We start from the raw sequence: 18,453 nt of genomic DNA on the forward strand, positions 1-18,453 counted from the left end.
TGGACTATATAGTTTGGGGCCTCTTAGACAGCCCTGGCCAACAACTCAAGAGAGGGTTCCTCCTGTCAGATCTTGGGGTTTTCTTCAGTGGTCTGTCTTAGTGTTCCACTGCTGCGAAGAGATACCATGGCCATGACATCTCTTAAGAGAGAGAATTGGATTGGGGTTTGCTTGCCGTTTCAGAGGTTTGATCCATATTCATCATGGTGGGAAGCATGGTGGCATGCAGGCAAACACGGTGCTGGAGAGAGTAGCTAAGAGTACTACAGGTGGATCAGCAGGCAGCAGGAAGAGGAGAGAGCCACTGGGCCTGGCTTGGGCCCTTGAAACCTCAAAGCCCAGTGATGTACTTCCTCCAACGAGAAGACCACACTGCCTGAGGCTTTCAAGTAGTGCAGCTCCCTGGTGACCAAGCGTTCAAATCTACAAGCCTATGGGGGCCGTTCTTTTGCAAAGGCTTTTGAAGGGATCACTGCAAGCTTAGATGAAAAAAGTTCATTAAAACTATATATACATATTTATATCCTGGATTACACACATTATGTTTCTTTTCTTTTTTTGGTGAGCAGTTGATCATGATTTCTTGTGGCTTTTTTTTTTTTTTTTAGCCACCTACACAGTTATTTAACCTCCCTCCCTCTGCCCGCCCGTGTTTACCTCCTTCTCTCTTAAATCGGAAATGCTTACTTCCAACTTATAGAGAGAGCTGAAAGGGATGTCACTGAAGCTGGGTCGAGTCACAGAAGCTATAGGGAGGGTATCCAGGCAACCAGAAGCACTTGCCAAGGCAGAGGTTTTCTTCCCTTGGCAAGCTGGGAATGGTACAGCCAACTACCTCAGAACCTTCATTGTGGGAAGCAAGCTCAGATTCCCACCTAAGAGAGGGACTTGCCTCAGTCTGGGAACCTTGGGAGGCAGTTCTAGGGGGAGGGTAGCAGGTGACTGCCTCACCTGCTCCTGTCATTGTGAGTGATTGGGTAAGTTAAACCCAAACTAAGATAGATACCACATAACTAATAAACTAAGATAGATACCATATAAATAACAACCTAAGACAGATACCATATAAACAACAACATCACTCCTTGTTTCCACACTCCTCAGCAAACCCCTTGCTAAAAGCTAAGAAATTCCAAGCCCACTGTAGTGGAAACTCTTCAAACTAGCCAAGAAGTGTGTCTTGGCCCAGTGTCTCCCATGTACTCCGGGATTCTTCGAGCCCTCTGGCAGATCAAATTGTAGTAAAACTGACAGAGGAGGCTTGGGAGTCATTAAATGTCAGATTTGTGTCATTGACCACAGATGCAATACGTGAAGAAAAATGAAAGATGGAAAGAAAAAGGTGGGGAGGTGGGGGGGAGGAGACACTGAGAAAAGTCTGCAAACACAAGGGGTGGTGGTGTGATACTTTCTAGGTGAAATATAAAATCATTACTAGAACTTCTTTCAACACATGTTAATCTCTCTCTTTACAGGGAAAGTGAAAACTGAAGAAAAGCGGATACCTCTATGTATCAGCCAGAGTTCTTTAGAGACACAGCTCTGATTGAATGAATCTACCTATTATCTATTTACCTATCTATTTACCTATCAATCTATCTATCTACCTACCTATCTTTCTATCTATCTACTTACCTATCTGTCATCTATCTATCTATCTATCTATCTACCTACCTTTCTTTTTATCTATCTATCTATCTATCATATCTATCTATCATCAGTCTACATATCTATCTACTTAAATGAAATTTATTAGAGTTGCATTCCAAATATTCCAACAATGACTGTCTCCTGATGGGAAGTCCACCCATACAAAAGTCATCCAGACCATGAGGCTGGAAGTCTCAGCTGTTCTCCAGTATACCCAGGAATTCCAAAGAAGTAGGTTCTGATACAGTGAAGAAAGGGAACTTGCCATGGAGGGCAAGGGCAAGGGCAAGGGCAAGGGCAAGGGCAAGGGCAAGGGCAAGGGCAAGGGCAAGGGCAAGGGCAAGGGCAAGCAAGCAAGCAAACAGCTCACTTTTCCCATGTTCTTTATGAAGGCTGCTACCAGAGTGTGTGACCCAGATTTCAGGTGGGTCTTCCTACCTCAAATGATCCAGTCGAGAAAAAAATCCCTCACAGGGTTTTAGCTAATTCCAGATGCTATCAAGTTAACAACCAAGAATAGCCATCGCACCACGTAAGTCAAAACATAAAACACAAAGTATGAAGGTCAAATAATTTCCCATCAGGCTATAGATCTCCACCCATTTGTTTCTTCATTCACTCCTTCAACAAGCACTGCTGACTGTTCTGAGGGTAGGGGCTGGCTCTGTGGCAAGCCTGTGGTTCCATTGATCATTCAGTGAGCATCAATAACTATAATGAAGACAGAAATAAATCTCCATCTCAGTTGAACTACAGGGAGTGGCGAGCTTCAGGAAGGGTGGGAGCACGGTGACAGCTCTGTTCTCTCCCTCCTCCCTGGGTGGAGGAGCACCACTTCTTCTGTTACTCTGACTGAGTTCTCTGGTTTCCTCTTGCCTCAGCAGGCTTTCCTCCTCTCCCAACGTTGGCAAAGGGAGAAGAAAGAAAAGGAAGAAAACCTAGAGGTTGTCTGTGGGAGGGAGAAGTGCTGAGCTACCTCCCTGTGCCTGTGAGGCTGACACTGACACCAGAACAGCTAAAAGAGAGGCTAACCTCCTTGCTATTCCTTCCTTTCACTGATGGGGACATAGGCTTACCTGCTTACTAGAGGCCACGGAGATAATTGGCACCACCGGGGTTAGAACACTGGCTCCTCGACTTCCTGGAAGAAAATTGAAAGGAACCCTGGTCCTTTCTGCTGGGTAGAATCAAGAGCCAGAGCCAACCCATTCCAGCCTCTGTGGTCCCCACCCCTTACTCCCCTACCCCCCTCCCGGTCATTTTATCTTTGTATCCAGAAGTACTTTTTCTCTGGCCCTCCAAAACAATGTAGATCAATTGACCTAATTACTAGCACTGTCTTCCGTTCCTTATGGAAAACCCACACCACGTCCATCTCATATCTTCCATTAGTTTTAAATGATATTTATCTATTTATATGTGTGGGTGTCCGCGTGGAGATCAGAGGACAGCTTTCTGGAGGCAGTTCTCTATGTCCATCATGTTGGGGATTGAATTCCGGTCATCAGGTTTGGCTGCAAGTGTCTCTCTACCTGAGTCTGCTGTTTTTCATTGCATCCTCCTCTGACGTTTGGTTTTGCTGGTTAGTTATGAGGCTTTAAGAACAACATATTACTTATTTTTAGTAATGACCTGATAAATTGTTGATTTATTACAATAAAGATGCTCCTCTGTCTAGTTTGTGTGAATTACGGATGTGTGCCTTTGGCCTTTAAGGACCAGCTCGCAAATCTGTGTGGAAAAAAAAACCCCTAAGCACCTGCTAACAGGATTAGACTAGAATTAACGCAGATCATGTGTCCATCCTGTTCCACCTTTAGCGTCCCAAGGTCCTTGTCTTTCAGAGAGGTAGCCCGCAGCGGCGCCCTAGGGCATCAGAGGCTGTCTGTGGATCCTATGGTAGAAACTCTCTGAGAGACTCAAAACCCTAGTACAGAACCTGGGTACGATATTGAAACTGTTGGCCAACTCATCCCCAGGTACCAGGGAGGTTAAAGCATTGGCTGGAACGCGGAGCCAACGGGTCTGTCCTGCCCAGCAAGTTTCTGCTTGGGGACGCCTGCGACGCTCCGCCACGCGGAGGAGTGTCAAGCTGGGCCGAGTCCGTTGGAGGAGTCAGTTGAACTCCGCCTGACATCCCTGCGCCGAGGAGGACTTCCCGGCGGCGCCCGGGCTCGCCCCCGTGTTCCTCGGCCCCTGGCTCGTCCCTCGTCCTCGGCCGGGCGCGCACCTTTCCGTGCCCCCACCTGCCCAGGGAGCCAAGCATTGACGTCATCGTCCGGGGCGGGGCCTCGGGCACCGCAGTGCAGCGCGGAGGGGCGAGCGGGGCGGGGCCTGCGGCGCGTGACCGCGCTGCGGGAGCTCGGCGGCGGGAAGGTGGGGCGGGCCGGGTGGCGCGGTCGCGAGGCGCGAGGGAGGGCCGGGCTGCTCCTCCGCCCCCTGAGGCCAGTGCGTGGAACGGCGCACCTGGCAACGGCGCCGCGTCCCCGCCCGCGCCCGTCCGCACCCCCTGCCGGCGGCCTCGAGCGCTCGCTCGTTGATGCCGTTCTGGGGGTGACCCGGCGCGGCTCCGCGGTGGCGGGGCGCTAGACGACGCCAGCCCAGCGACGCGGGAGCGGGACATGCTGGAGCTGCGGCACCGCGGGGGCTGCCCCGGCCCTGGGGGAGCGGGGGCGCCGCCACCCCGCGAGGGAGAGGCGGCCGGCGGTGACCACGAAACCGAGAGCACCAGCGACAAAGTGAGTGAGTGCGGCGGGGCCGGGCCGCGCCCCTGGAGCGGGTGTGTCATGGGGGGTCCTGCTCGTCCTCTGTCCCGGGGCGTGCGCGGCCCGGCCGCCGCTCCGGAACCGGACTGTACTCTAGCTTCTTTCCCGGATCTCCTGGTTCTGGGGTCAGGATGGAACCCGTCCCCGCAGGCGCTCTGGCTGTCTAGTGGCTGCCACCTCTCTCGCCTTTCCTCTGTAGGGCGACAAAGTTGGGAGTAAACTTAAGACGGGCACCTTGGGTCCTAGCCTGTCATTGGAGCCTGGCGCAGACCGGCTTCTGGAGCTCCTCCAAGCTGCGCTTTCGTTTCTCTGTTCTTTTTTTCTGGCTGGTAGATTTCGGACGGTTGAGGCTGTCATATATGGGGAACATGTAAGTGCACCGCAAACCAGGCAGTTGTCCCATCGGTGGATTTCATTTAACCGAACAGGCTAATTCCAGACTTTTAGCACCCCACCCCTCCCCCGCTTTAAAATAGATGAACTTTGATTCATATTTTAAAATATGCGGATATGTACGGTCACTATTATAGTTGAAGCTAGGAAGACTCAAACGTTTAGGTGTGTTTTCTGATAAACCAGTGCCAGTAAGAACTTAGGAGGAAAAAAATAATAAAAGTTTTATTGCTGCATGAGTTTGGTAGATTATGAAATTGGGCCAGAGAATAGATTTGCTATATGAGTTTGCTTACAGAATTCCTCTTCGCTTGAGAGACTCAAAACTTTTGAATCATTCTTGGAATTTCTGTTTTTTGGAATGTAGTGTGGTGGTATCTGCTGTCATCCCAGCACTGGGGGGTAGGTGTGGAGGCAAGGACTGCCAAGATCATCCTCAGCTTGTAGTCAGCTCAAGGTTGGCCCAGGGCTCAAACAGACACAAAAGACAGACAACCCAAATGGACTTGCGTTGCCCAAGGTCAAGTTCTCTGCCTTTTGGTAGTGGAACTAACTTCTCTGTTTTCTGTCTTTTGCTTTTTGCTGTTCTGACGCTCTCTGGCAGTGTGACTGAGGGGAAGTTCCTCCCAAAACTTAAAGAGATGAACTTGATAGAGCTTGAGTTACAAATCTGTGCTGCCGCAACAATATGGTTAGCAATAAATACGTGATTTTAGAACCACAGCTTCTTCCCTGTTCCTGATGGATAGGGAGGTAAGATGAGAGTCTGGGAAACATTTGTGCTGCCGAGAAGTGACACAGAATAAACATACTTTCCAGCTGTGGAAGGTTGAAGAACGGAGAGCCATGGGCTGAGAGCAGCTCCGTGAAGAGTGCCTTGGAAACCAGACCCAAAATAGAATTAATTAGGTTGGGATTTTGTTTTAGCCTTGGTATCCTTTAGAATCAAGGAAATACCAGCCTCCTCATGTCGACTTCCTTAACTGGAGGAAGCTAACGAGCTTTTATTAAGAAAAAACATGTTCTGGAAATGGGGAAACGGCGCACAAACCGGCTTCCGAGTGTAATGTCTTATTTTTAAGCACCAGGATGTATTTAAATTAGGAACAGCTTCTGTGGTGTCTTGACTCATTAGCCTGATCCCTCCGTGACTTGCTTATCCCACTGGCTTGTTTGTTTGTTTGTAAATGCTACACTGCTGGCTGTCACTGAGTCGGTCTCACATCTCGGTGGATGTGGCTTTTCCAGATGCAGTGTGTTGCATCTGCAACTGATTTTGTCAACGTTTCTTAGAAGAGGGTGAGCGTGTTCAAACTGTGCTGAAATATCCCTGTGGTTCTGGAGTCCCTTCTCAAGGAGCCCTTGACTTTCAGAGCCTTCAGACTCTGAGCTGCATCCTCCCCGTGTCCTTTCTTATCAGGGTGTGTATTTGAACACACCTATATTTCCAGGTCAAGGGCTATTTTTAAGTCAGCTGCCATCGTTGGAGGTTGGTTAATATTTGGTCCATCGAAACTCTTAAGTGTTGTTATGTTAAAGAGCCAGGTTTTTTTTTTTTTAAACACACCTTTAAAAATTATGCAGAAACTGAAGGACTACCTCATATCCTGCTTACTCCGAAACTTCTATGCCTTGCCATTTTGTAGCCTTTATAATGGTCTGGTTGATGGGACATTTCTATTGTTCAGGACCCTGAGACTTCTGCCCAGACAAGGCTCTGTGTGCTCCAGAGAATTAGCATGTGAAGTAGTGCTTCTTCCCTGCAGGGGAATGCTCTAGGACTTGAAACACCTAGTAGTACTTGACCTCCTTGACCGAGAACAAGGGCCCCGCCTCAGCCCACTACCCACCCGGGAGCCATGTGTGGGCAGTTTTCAGTAGACAGCCGTGAAGGCCTTGTTAGCATAGAGGGCTCGAATGGATGTGGAGACTGTAGGGGAAGCTCTAAGGAGGACATGAGTGTTGAACTCGGAAGTGAAGATGCCTGGGAGGTCAGTCAAGTGGACAGGGGTTAGGACTGGTTAGGGCAGGGTGTTCTAGTCAGAAGGCACGCAGAAGTGCCTCAGCATTCTAGAGACAGAACACAGAAATTAGAAACCCCAGACCATAAACTGCTGGGTTGGGAGGCAAGGTTGAACTCTTGAGAGCCTTGAGGCCTTTGGCGTTCCTCTTTACTCAATGGACTCTGGGAAAGCTGTGTTGTTGGTTTGGTCATTGGTTTTCGATGAAGTCACGTTTCCAGTGGAGTCCCAGCTGACCTGGAACCCACCTTCCTCCTCCTGACTTTGCCTCTCCAGTGCTGGCATGACGTGTGTGTCACCACACCAAGCTCGCCACTGGAAAGCTCTGCAGCAGCATCTATACATAGCTCAAGAGCAGTGGTCCAGAAAGTACTGGAAGGGGCAACCCCGGGAAGGGTATTGCGGAGCCCACCATGGGAATTGATGGGGCTACTAGTCAGTCTAGGAGAGATGGTGTCCAACACTGGAGAGAGCCATGCTGGTGGATGCCCGACCAGGGTGCTCGTGTTTAGACTCATGAAAGAGTGTCTATGTTAGAAAAGAGCCAGGGATGTAAGGAGTAGCCAAGTCATGGAGGGTCCTGGGCTCTGAGAGAGGAAGGGTAGCTTAGAAGGTGCCATCAGAGGTACTTTAGAATAACAGCTGAGATGCGTGTAGAATTTAGCCAAAGAGCTTAATGGGAACCAGACTTTCTGTTGTGAAAGGCCAAGGAACACAGGTGGTAGTTGGGAAGTGGAAGGCAGAACAGACAGGAGGACCTTGCCCTCAAGGCCCAGGTAGCCATGCAGCAGAGGAGGTGCAGAGATGCGAGAGCCAGAGGTGATATAGATGACTCACTACAGGACTGATGCACCTATGGACCCATTAGAAACGGAGTGAGCATGCTCAGAGCCCACACCCCTTAGGCCAGAGGGGTCTCCAGCTCTCAGGGTGAAGTGGGCAATGTGCCTGCCCCAAGAAACTATCTGCACCTGATACCTCCTTGCAAAGGGAAGATCAGCTTTCTCCAGTATAGTGTCATTGGGCATCTCAATCATACCCCAGGGCAGGTAGAGAGGTGGGGTTGGCGGGGGTGGGGGTGGGGGTGGGGGTGGGGGAGTTGGGAGGGTAGGGAGGTGGGAAAGACCAGAGAAGAGTAGGGGAGAGGAACACATGATCAAAATATATTGTATGCATTTATTTTCCATAAAAAAAGGATGAAGGAAGACCTTCTTTTTCTCTGTGGATGGGGCTGTGGGGTTGTTCATGGTTAGAAGTTGTGAGAGATGAGGGGCCCTCAGAGACATAGTGGGTAGCCCCTAAGCGGCTGTGGCCGCTTTGTGACCCACCCGGCTCAGGGGGGCACCAAACCCACAGGCATTAGGATGAGGGCTCTCTGCCCTGCCATCCTCCTGTCCCAAACAGGTCATTTGAGACACGAGGTGGTGCTGTGGAGGAGTCAACATTTGTTAAGCTCATCCTGGACTTGACATTTCACCTCCAGATATAGAAATCCAGATGAGGAACAAGATTAGACCTCCACCCACTTACAGTCAGATGGAGCCTTTTAGCTGCTGTATGGGATGGTGGACATGTAGAGTCTGGTGCCTGTGGGGTCCGGTGCGTGTGGGATCAGGTGTGGGTGGAGCATGTGTAGTCATGTGCATGTGCAGTCAGGTGCGTGTGCAGTCAGGTGCATGCGCTGCCCCCGGGATCCTGCCTGTAGCACTCCCGTTTTCAGGGACTTACGGTATGTACCATGTTCAGTAAGTACAGGATGGATGCCTGGCACCTTACTCATCTGAGTGACTTTTTTTTTTGCCCCTTCTCCTGATGGCTTTAACACATATGCTTGTATCTCCAAACAGTGTGTTGTTTAGTATTAAACATAATCAATATCCAGCCCTTATTTTTAAATAATTACAAATATTTTGCTGAGTTTACTTTGCCTGATTGTGTGGGTACACAAGTTATGGGTAGACGACTTGGAAAATAAGCTGCAGACATGCCGACGCTCACTGGGAGCAGGGCTACAGGTCCTTTCCTTCCTCTCTTGCTTTCTTTTTGACCTTGACACGTATAGTCTGGGCTGGCTTTGAACTTGCTGTGTAAAAAGAATGACCCTGAACCCTGATCCTCCTGCCTCTGCCTCCTGAGTGCCAGGATTAATACCTGTCAAAGCATGTGTCTCTTAAAGACGGCTTCCTACATAGCTACAACACCATTACAAATTTAACAGCTATCAAGTCTTATATAGCTGGTCACAATGGCATACACTCAGATTTCAACTAGCTGGGAGGTTGAAATGAGAAGGTCACTAAGCCCAGGGATGCAGGACTAATCAGGTTAGCCCAGGGGTAGAGGACTAGTCTGTGGTCAGCCCAGGGGTACAGGACTAGTCTGGTCAGCCTAGGAATACAGGACTGGTCTGGTCAGCCCAGGGGTGTAGGGCTAGTCTGGTCAACGCAGACCCACCTTTAAAAACTACCTAGCCCATAGTCTATTTTTCTTACTGTCCTCAATGCTTCTTCAAAAACTCCTCCCTCCAAATCTGGATCCTAGCCGGTTCTCAGCGTGCAGAAAGTACTGGGAGTAGGAAAAGTTATTCGCAGTTGATCTGCTGGTTTTTATTTTCTGATGGACTAGGTGCTGAGAAAGCAGCGGCGTCTCTGACAAAGCACTCATAAGATCTCAGGTAAATCATGCCTTTGCTGCCTTAATCATAATCGTAATTAGCGACTGAATGAAGCCCGGCAGAGTTTCACTGTCATCCCATTCCTTTAGCCCTTCGGGGATCTTTAGTTCCAATTTGGATTTAAGACTTACATAAATGACACCATTAGGCCCAGTGTAGTTTTAAAAATGATGACTCTCCAGGGGAAGGTTACAGTGTGCCCAAACTTTGGGGACATCTCAGAACAGACCCTGAGAGAAGGTGGGATTAGAATACTGCCCACCTGTGGCGTTTTAAATGGCAGACAGCACCAAGAACAGTGGTGTGGCTGCCCAGAAGGCTGGAAGCCACAGAGGTGGCTGTCACCAGCCCCTCAGCATATCCTGAGTCCTCAGGTACAAGCAGGTGAGTGTAACTCTGGCAGGTGAAGAGACCTGAGAATGGAGTCATGGAAACTCTGGCAGAGAGGCACGTTGCTGGAAGGGTTCACTGGCATAGACTGGCTATGGCTGCTTTCTGGAATCTCATTTCTGATAACTTCTGTATTGTATCACCTCAAACAGTGGCTTAAAACAGCAGAGACTTACTGTCGTATAGTTTTGTAATCAGCTGTCTGAATGAGTCCCACAGGCTGCATGGGTATCAGCAGGACTTTCTTCTAAAGGCTTTTTAAGGGAAACCTGTTTCCTTGCCCTTTCTTGTTCGCCAGTCTTTCTGCATCCGATGGCTTGTGGCCCCTTCTGCCTTTCTCAGAACCTGTTGTACTCACTGCTGCTGCTCTCATGTCTCCTCAGACCCACTCCGTTCTTCCCGCTTGTAACCACCAGGACAGTCCAGGACGGACTCTCCATCTCAAGGCCACTTGCTTGGCAGCTACCATCTCTGTATGTCCCCCTGGCACTGTAACATAACGACTCAGCGGTTTTGGGACGCAGACGGGTGGGAGATTCACCCGTGTGTGGTTGGAAGCTGAGCTGAGCACTGTGGGATGTTGACCGGACCAGATCCTTCCTCCCCCTGCCCTTGTCTGATATTCTCAGTGTTGACTGTGGAGATGTGTCTCAGCCCTCTGTGGGCTTCTCTTCTCTAGCCATACTCACTAAATTTGAGCACAAAGTGCTGCTGTTGGTTCAAGTTGCTATAATGAACTGTCACAGAGCTGACAGGGATTTATCTCTTACAGTCCTGGAGGGTTCTGGCTGCTTGCTCCCTGGTGAGAGTGTTTTCATCCTTGCAGAAGTGTAGAAAGAGGAAATCTGCCCTGTCCAGTGAGAACACTAGTTCTGTACCTATGTGGAGTGTGTCTCAGTACTGTCACGTTGAACAGCAACAGGGGATGGCCTAGTGGGAGGGGAGGACAATCCATAGCAAGCACAGTTGGATGACTTTTGACATTGTTTCCTGTGTAACCAGCACCATGATTAAAATAACGAGCATTGTCTTCTCCTGGAAGCTCCCCTCACCCCCGTTTGCTATCCTCTCCCCATCCCTCCATGCCCAGTGGTGTGCTTCCTAACCCTGTAAAGTGAGGTTTGTATTTCCTGGCATTTTACACAAGTTCAGTTCCATGCAGGCATGTACTCCTATGTATGCATATTGTATGTAAGTGGAATGCCATGCAGGCATGTACTCCTATGTATGCATATTGTATGTAAGTGGAATGCCATGCAGGCATGTATTCCTATGCATATTGTATGTGAGTGGAATGCTATGGAGGTATGTACTCCTATGCATATTGTATGTAAGTGGAATGCTATGGAGGCATGTGCTCCTATGCATATTGTATGTAAGTAGAATGCTATGCAGGCATGTACTCCTATGCATATTGTATGTAAGTGGAGTTCTATATAGGCATAAACTCGTGCTTTTATATGTAAGTACATACAGGCATGTACTCTTATGCATATTATATGTAAGTGTAGTGTCATGCAGGCATGTACTCATGCTATGTAAGCACATACAGGCATGGACTCATACATATGTAAGTGGAGTGCTATGTGCTATGCAGGCATGCAGTCATATGCATATTACATGTACATTTTGTCTGGCCCTTTTCCCTTTTCTAAGTTGTAGACATAGGAACTTACGTCACTCAGGCTGGCTTCCCACTGGCTTTGTGGTTAGGATGATCTGGAACTCATGCTCCTTCTAGGATTAGAAGCATGACATCACACCTGGCTTCCAGGCCTTTCTGTTTAATATTGTTAAAGATGCACCCATGCATCCTAGGTAGCAGGAGCTCACAGAGGGAGGGAGAGCAAGCGGGAGTGATCGTGGGCACAGTCACTGAACGGAGCGACATGATGTGCCTGCTTCCACATTGGGCTTTTGGTTTTCTCTTGTCTGACACTGCTCAGCTACCATGAATTTATGTGTACACCCACATACAATAGGATACATGCTTTCATCTTTCCTGAAGAAATGCCAAGAATGAGATGGCCAGATCATCTGGAGATTATATGTTTAATCTCCCAGGTAACTGGCAAGCTGTATTTGGAAGTGCTTACCCTTTTTGACACTCCCACCAGCAGCATACAGGAACAAAATGTCAGTTTCCAACACCCGATGTTGTGTATGTACACACACGTGTGTGTGTGTTTATGTCCATGTGTTTCTGGGTCTCTCTGTTGCCTAGGCTAGCCTCAGACTCACCGTGCTCCCCCTCAGCCTGCTGGCACTTGCCTGCTGTGCCCCATGGCTGTGTCACTTGCAGGCTTTGGTGTTTGTCTCTCTAATGAGTTACAATGTGGGGCATCTTGTGCTTACTTGCCATCTGTGTTTCCTTGTTGGTGGAGAGTGTCGGCTAAAATATTTGCTGGTGGCTTGTAATTGTTGACTGTGTTCCTGTGATCTTTGAGAGTTTTTTGTGTATTGTAGCTGTCAGGCCTTCACCAGCTGTGTGATTGACACATGAACTTTCCTGTTGTAGCTGTCAGGCTGTCACCAGCTGTGTGATTGGCAGACGCCTTCTCCTAGTCTTTGGTTTGTCTTTTCATTGTCTTAGCATCTTTCAAACATGATAAAGTTTGTTTCCCTTTTTCTTTTATGGAACATGCTTTTGTTATCTATTTAAGAAAAGTCTTTGATGATAGACCTCATGGCTTTTGTGTTGCAGTTACTTCGGCCCTTCCTGTTGCATCCCTTTCTGACCTTGCTGAGACTCAGTTGAGTACGTATGTGTGGGGTTCCTGCAGGACTCTGTTCTGGGGAGATCCTGTCGTCTTCACAGCCACGTGGTCTTGATGAGCAGCTTTGTGAGAGCTCCTGCACACGGCTGTGCCCGGCTCTTAGCTTCGCTCTCTCAAAGTCACCTCAGCTCTTTCCATCCTTTGCAGCTTCACGTACATTGTAAAGTTGGAGTAGATTCTGTTTTTGAGGCATACCTGCCTGTCAGGCTGCTTCTAGGCTTAGGTTAGTGTGCAGATGGATTTGGGAGCATATCCTGAGCTGTGTAAACCTGGGTGCTTTGCTTAGTGTCTCAGCCTACATCTTTTATCTTACAAAGTGGAAGCAAGATCATGCAAGATGCGAATCGGTGTCTGCAAAGTATGTTGCTCTAGCACTCCAGAATCAGTCTCACTGTAGGAGCCAGGCTTGCTGCTGACCAGGGGAGTCTGCTGCAGCTTTCAGACACTATTAGTAGACTTTTCCCTGCTCGCTCCCTCCCCCTTCCTCCCTCCCTCCCTCTCTCTCTCCCTCCCTCCCTCCCTCCCTCCCTCCCTCCCTCTCTCTCTCTCTCTCTCTCTCTCTCTCTCTCTCTCTCTCTCTCTCTCTCTCTCTCTCTCTTTCTCTTGTGGCTAGGGGAGACCAGGGTCTTGCTACCTAGTCCTGGGGCAGCTGTATTTTTATTTGAGCTTTATATTTATGAGACTAGCGCCTCCTACTCAGAAGTCTTTATTTCACCTGGGTAAAACATAGGTTTCCCAGCCAGGTGACTTACCTGAGATCGCCTACAGTGAGTGCAGGTGAGATCATATTTTAGTGTAAAATTGTAGCCGAGCCGGCAATGAACCAATGAATTGGTTCATTCAGTATGTGCTTGCTCAGGATCAGCTCCTTGGAGTCAGGAGTGATGTCTGTGGCCAGCATTTTCTCTCCACAAAGGATGCAGGTGGGCTAGTAACAAATACAGACTGGCAAACACCCTCACTAATCTGTATGGTGGAAAGAGGAGGACACTCTGTGGAAAGTGGGGCGACAAGCAGGAGGCCCCCAGGATCAGGGTCCCCGTGTGGAAACAGCCTAAACAACAGTGATTTGTCTTCATCCTGGTGTGTGTTGGCAGGGGAGTAGTAATATCGGATCTGTGGCTTTGTAAAGTTGTCTGGGCCTGCAGTGTGTATAGCAGGCTCTCGTGGGTGGACAGGAGGCTGAGGCACGGGAGAGGGTGAAGCCCCAAGGGCTGCTGATGATAGAAGGGAAGCGGGAAGGCTGGGTCCATGTAGGCTTAGTAGGCGCGCCAAGGGAAATGCCCATAAGATGGATGCAGTCGTTTTGTTTGTTTTTTTAATGTAGTTTACTTTTGTTACTTGTGTGTGCATGCACATGTCATATCACATATGTCGAGGTCAGGAGGCAGTCTCCCACTTTCACTGTTGGCTCTGGGCATTGAGCTCAGGCTTGCTCTGCAGGTAGGCTGGTAATTTTACCTGCTGAGCCATCTTGCTGTGCAGATGCTGAGTTCTGACTGGAGACTGGATTAATCAGCTGGCTGGTTTGGTTGTGGCATCTCCAAAGCAGGAGACAGGGAAGGAGGCAGTGGGTTTGGTGTGGAAGAGGCAGGTCAGTCATTTCTGTTGCAAGCCTTGTGATATTCATGGAAACCTGGACTAGACAGATTGGGGGCTAAAGGCACAGGTCCCTGGAGTGGAGACAGGAAGAGGAAGCCGTGCAGGCTTTGGAGTCGTGGGCCCGAGACACAAAGATGTTTGCGAGCCATCTTTAAACTACAGCCTTGGCAGAAAGGAGCTGCCATGTTGACTTTCAAAGTCATTTGAACCGACTCAGCATGTGTCAGTGCCAGGTGGCTGCTTGGTCGTTTGAAGTGCTCCTTCATCTGTTCTGATGTCCTTTAAAGTCCACTGCCTTTGTAACAGAGTCTGCCATACCAGGAATTCAGTCCCGATGTTTGACTAATGGTGGTGTAACATGCTGTGTTTGCGGATTGCCTTTCATTCTTTAGTTAGGATGAGATTAATCTTCAATTTTAGATTGTGCTTCTCTAAAGGATGTCAGGTAAAACTCAGAACTCAGAATGTCACTAAGAGAAGGCAGCACAGAGGGCAGGGGCGGCTCCGTTTCATTTTCAGTTGCCATGAAAAAAAAATTGTAGAACAAGCAATGTTGCCAAGAGAAAGAGTTCATTTTAGATTGTACTTCTCAGTCCATCAGTGGCAGGCAAGTCACCAAGGCAGGAGTCCTAGACAGCCAGCCACGCCACACCACACCACGCACGCCACACCACACCACACCCACAGTTAAGAGCCCATGCAGTGCTGCCTGCCTGCTTGCTAGCCAGTTTGCTTTACTCTAAGACTGACCATCCAGGGCTGTCTTAGTTACCGTGATAAAAACCCATGTCCAAGGCAACTTATGAAAGGAGCTATTTAATTGGGGGCATGCTGACAGTTTCAGAGGTTACTTCATGAGCATCATGGTTGGGAGCATGGTGGCAGGACAGCATGCCCCCAGAGCAGTAGCCGAGAACTTTACATTTTGATCCTCAGGCAGCAGGCCAAGGGACAGTGACTGAGCCTGGCACAGGGTTTTGCAACCTCAGAGCTCACCTCCAGTGGCACACCTCTTCCAACAAGGCCACACCTCTTAATCCTCCCGAACAGTCCCACGAACTGGGGACCAAGCATGTAAACACATGAGCCTATAGGGAGTTCTCATGTAGATCGTCACAAGGATCTTCCCTGGGGAGGGGTGCTGCCCACAGTGGTCTGGGTCCCTCAACATCAACAGCAGTTGGGACAGGCCCCCACAGACAGACCTGTAGGCAAGTCTGACCTAGGTAACACCTCATTTAAACCCTTTCCGAGTTGTGTCAAGTTGACAGAGCTAGCCAGCCCAGGAGGTGAGGCCTGAGCAGCACCCTGGCACTGCTGACTGTACTTGCATGCGCTTTGCAAAGATGTTGCTGACTTGAAGAGAATGATTTGAATCCCTGCCCAGTGGTTTCACTTCCAAGTGGAAACTCAAGCCTTTGTTCCCATAGGGTCGTGAGATTGGCCTTGTTCCAAACCGATCATTTGAGTTGAGGTAGGATGAATCCCGAGTCCCCGCAGCTCCCAATCCCCCAGCCTCATGTTCTTCCGTGTCTGCGATTCCTTGGAGAGTCGCTTCCTCTGTCACTGTCTGCATTTCTACCCACCCACCTCTTGGGATCACTGAAGTTAGAAAGAATGGCAAGAAAAGGCATCTGTCTGTTTCCTGGCTGAGGAGTCACGTGACCCCGCACGCTGGCCACTGGTGCAGAGATGCTCTCCTCTGGGGTTGGCCGAGGAGTCACGTGACCCCGCGCGCTGGCCACTGGTGCAGAGATACTCTCAGGGTTGGCCGAGGAGTCACGTGACCCCGCGCGCTGGCCACTGGTGCAGAGATACTCTCAGGGTTGGCCGAGGAGTCACGTGACCCCGCGCGCTGGCCACTGGTGCAGAGATACTCTCAGGGTTGGCCGAGGAGTCACGTGACCCCGCGCGCTGTTCACTGGTGCAGAGATGCTCTCCTCTCAGGGTTGGCCGAGGAGTCACGTGACCCCGCGCGCTGGCCACTGGTGCAGAGATACTCTCCTCTGGGGTTGGCCGAGGAGTCACGTGACCCCGCGCGCTGTTCACTGGTGCAGAGATGCTCTCCTCTCAGGGTTGGCCGAGGAGTCACGTGACCCCGCGCGCTGGCCACTGGTGCAGAGATACTCTCAGGGTTGGCCGAGGAGTCACGTGACCCCGCGCTGTCCACTGGTGCAGAGATACTCTCCTCTGGGGTTGGCCGAGGAGTCACGTGACCCCGCGCGCTGGCCACTGGTGCAGAGATGCTTTCCTCTCAGGGTTGATGTTGGTGTGCTTGTTACCAACTAGCATTTCTCTGTTGAAGCTGTTTTGGGATCTTGTCTGTCCCATTTGTCGTTTTTTTGGCATAGTGACACGTTTAGTTTTATAGTTGTTTATAAGAGTTGCATTTGTATACTAACGTTTGACTTGTTTTATGAAGTCTGAAAACACTGCGTAAATGCTAACGTTTCCTTTGGGAGGCCACCTGCAGGGTGGGCAGACTTGATCTAACCCTAGTAGCTTACCACTTGCTTGAATTTGCCATGGCCTCAGCCTCATATTGAATGCTTCCTCTTGGGATGTAGGTGCAGTTAAAACGGCGATAAGATTTGCCTAAGCTTTGTAGCTGATGATGTTTGAGTTTGGGTTGAGAGTCCTAGGCTGACCTCTGCTCAGGACCTCTGTCCTTATCTATTGGGAATCTGCCTTCTCCTGTCCCTGGTTCCCCTAGCTCCCACCCGTCCTTACTGAAGGTTGTTGGTTGCAAGAGCCTGGGTGGCTAAGAGGAAAGGGTGGAAATGAGGGAATTCTGTGGAAGTCAAGACCAATGTCAAAATCGAACAGTGACTTCCATGTCTGTGCTTACAGATGCTGTGGCCACCCTATCCAGAAAGTTCTTAGATGGCCTTTGTCCCAGAGACCCTGAGCTCCCATGGCCTACAGCATAAACATGGCACTTGCATGTGTAGGCTCTTAAAAGTTAGCTTAGATATTAAATACCTTACATCTGACAGCTAAAAACACACCTCTGATCGCTGTCCATCTGTGGGGCATTGGGCTATAGCCTACATCCATCTGTAGAAAGAATATAGCATCCATTTGACCTGCTTTGCTGGGCTCTAATAGAAGCGATGGATGGTATGGTCCATCTGGCTACGCCCAGCACAGAGGCCTCAGACTCCTGATGCTGGGATGTTAGGCAAATGACAACAGACTGAATGGTTGATTAGAATCTATAGAAATTACCCTGTTCTCCTAGTTGAGAAGCAAACAATAAATATTTAGTTCTGTCAGTAAACATCTGACTTAAGAAGCTATCTGAGCCGTTCTTATGTCTTTTGTTCAAGGTAAGCCTTTATTTTGGAATTTTACCAAAGATAATAAAGCTTGCTTAGCAAGAAGCTATGGCAGCGCCCAGGCATTCGATCTAGCTGATAGTGTTGTCTTTGTCTTAGATTATGCAACTACATTTTGGCACACTGAGCAATGAGAGAGACACTGGCAAGCATGTGCTGTTTGAAAGAATACTTTGCCTCAGGAGTGGTAGTGTACCTAAAACCCAGCACTTGACAAGCCAAGTCAGGAGGGTCAGAGTTTGAGGATCACAGGGGTTACCCAGTGAGCTCCAGGCCATCTCAGGGGCTGCTCTGAGGTTCTGTTTCAAAATAAATGTATATATTAATACTTTGCAAATAGTTCTCCTTTTTAATTTTAGGAAACAGATATTGATGACAGGTATGGAGATCTCGATGCCAGAGGTGATTCCGACGTGCCTGAGGTCCCACCGTCCTCAGACAGGACCCCCGAGATTCTCAAGAAAGCCCTGTCCGGACTATCTTCAAGGTAGGATTGGTGAAGCCCAGGCCATCTTGCTACCCAGTGCAAGAACAAGCTTTGAGGTCGTCCTAGTTTGTCTGTCCATTACGTTTGGATTTTTGTGCATTTGGGACTCATGGGAGAAGAAGGCTGTAATGAGGGATAATCTGAAGTGCATCATTTGTGCCTGGTAGGTCAGCAGGTGAAGGTCACAGAAACAGCCCAGGCTCTGAGATGTGCTTATGTCAAACGCCTCCCAGTAAAAATCATTGTGTATTCCCCAAACATGGTTTACGTGTGTGTGTGTGTCGAGGACAGGTGGGATATATATGCTCCTGTGCATATGGTGCATGTACATTCTCTTGTGGGAGTGTTCATGTGTG

The 18,453-nt window shown here is 49.3% G+C and overlaps 1 protein-coding gene across 1 annotated transcript in view; it reads left to right on the forward strand.

The window, feature by feature from the left end:
• The first annotated feature begins 4,007 nt into the window (after positions 1-4,007).
• The window catches only part of Cds1 (CDP-diacylglycerol synthase 1), a 62,299-nt gene continuing 47,853 nt past the window's right edge, over positions 4,008-18,453 (forward strand). The window contains exons 1-2 of the mRNA XM_021163852.3: positions 4,008-4,388; positions 17,970-18,097. Coding sequence (XP_021019511.1) covers positions 4,272-4,388; positions 17,970-18,097 — 245 coding nt within the window. The 5' untranslated portion in view covers positions 4,008-4,271. The remainder of the gene's footprint in view (positions 4,389-17,969; positions 18,098-18,453) is intronic.

Source organism: Mus caroli, unplaced genomic scaffold (genome assembly GCF_978045245.1).
Source record: "Mus caroli unplaced genomic scaffold, Mus_caroli_1 scaffold_4, whole genome shotgun sequence".
Taxonomy (NCBI): domain Eukaryota; kingdom Metazoa; phylum Chordata; class Mammalia; order Rodentia; family Muridae; genus Mus; species Mus caroli.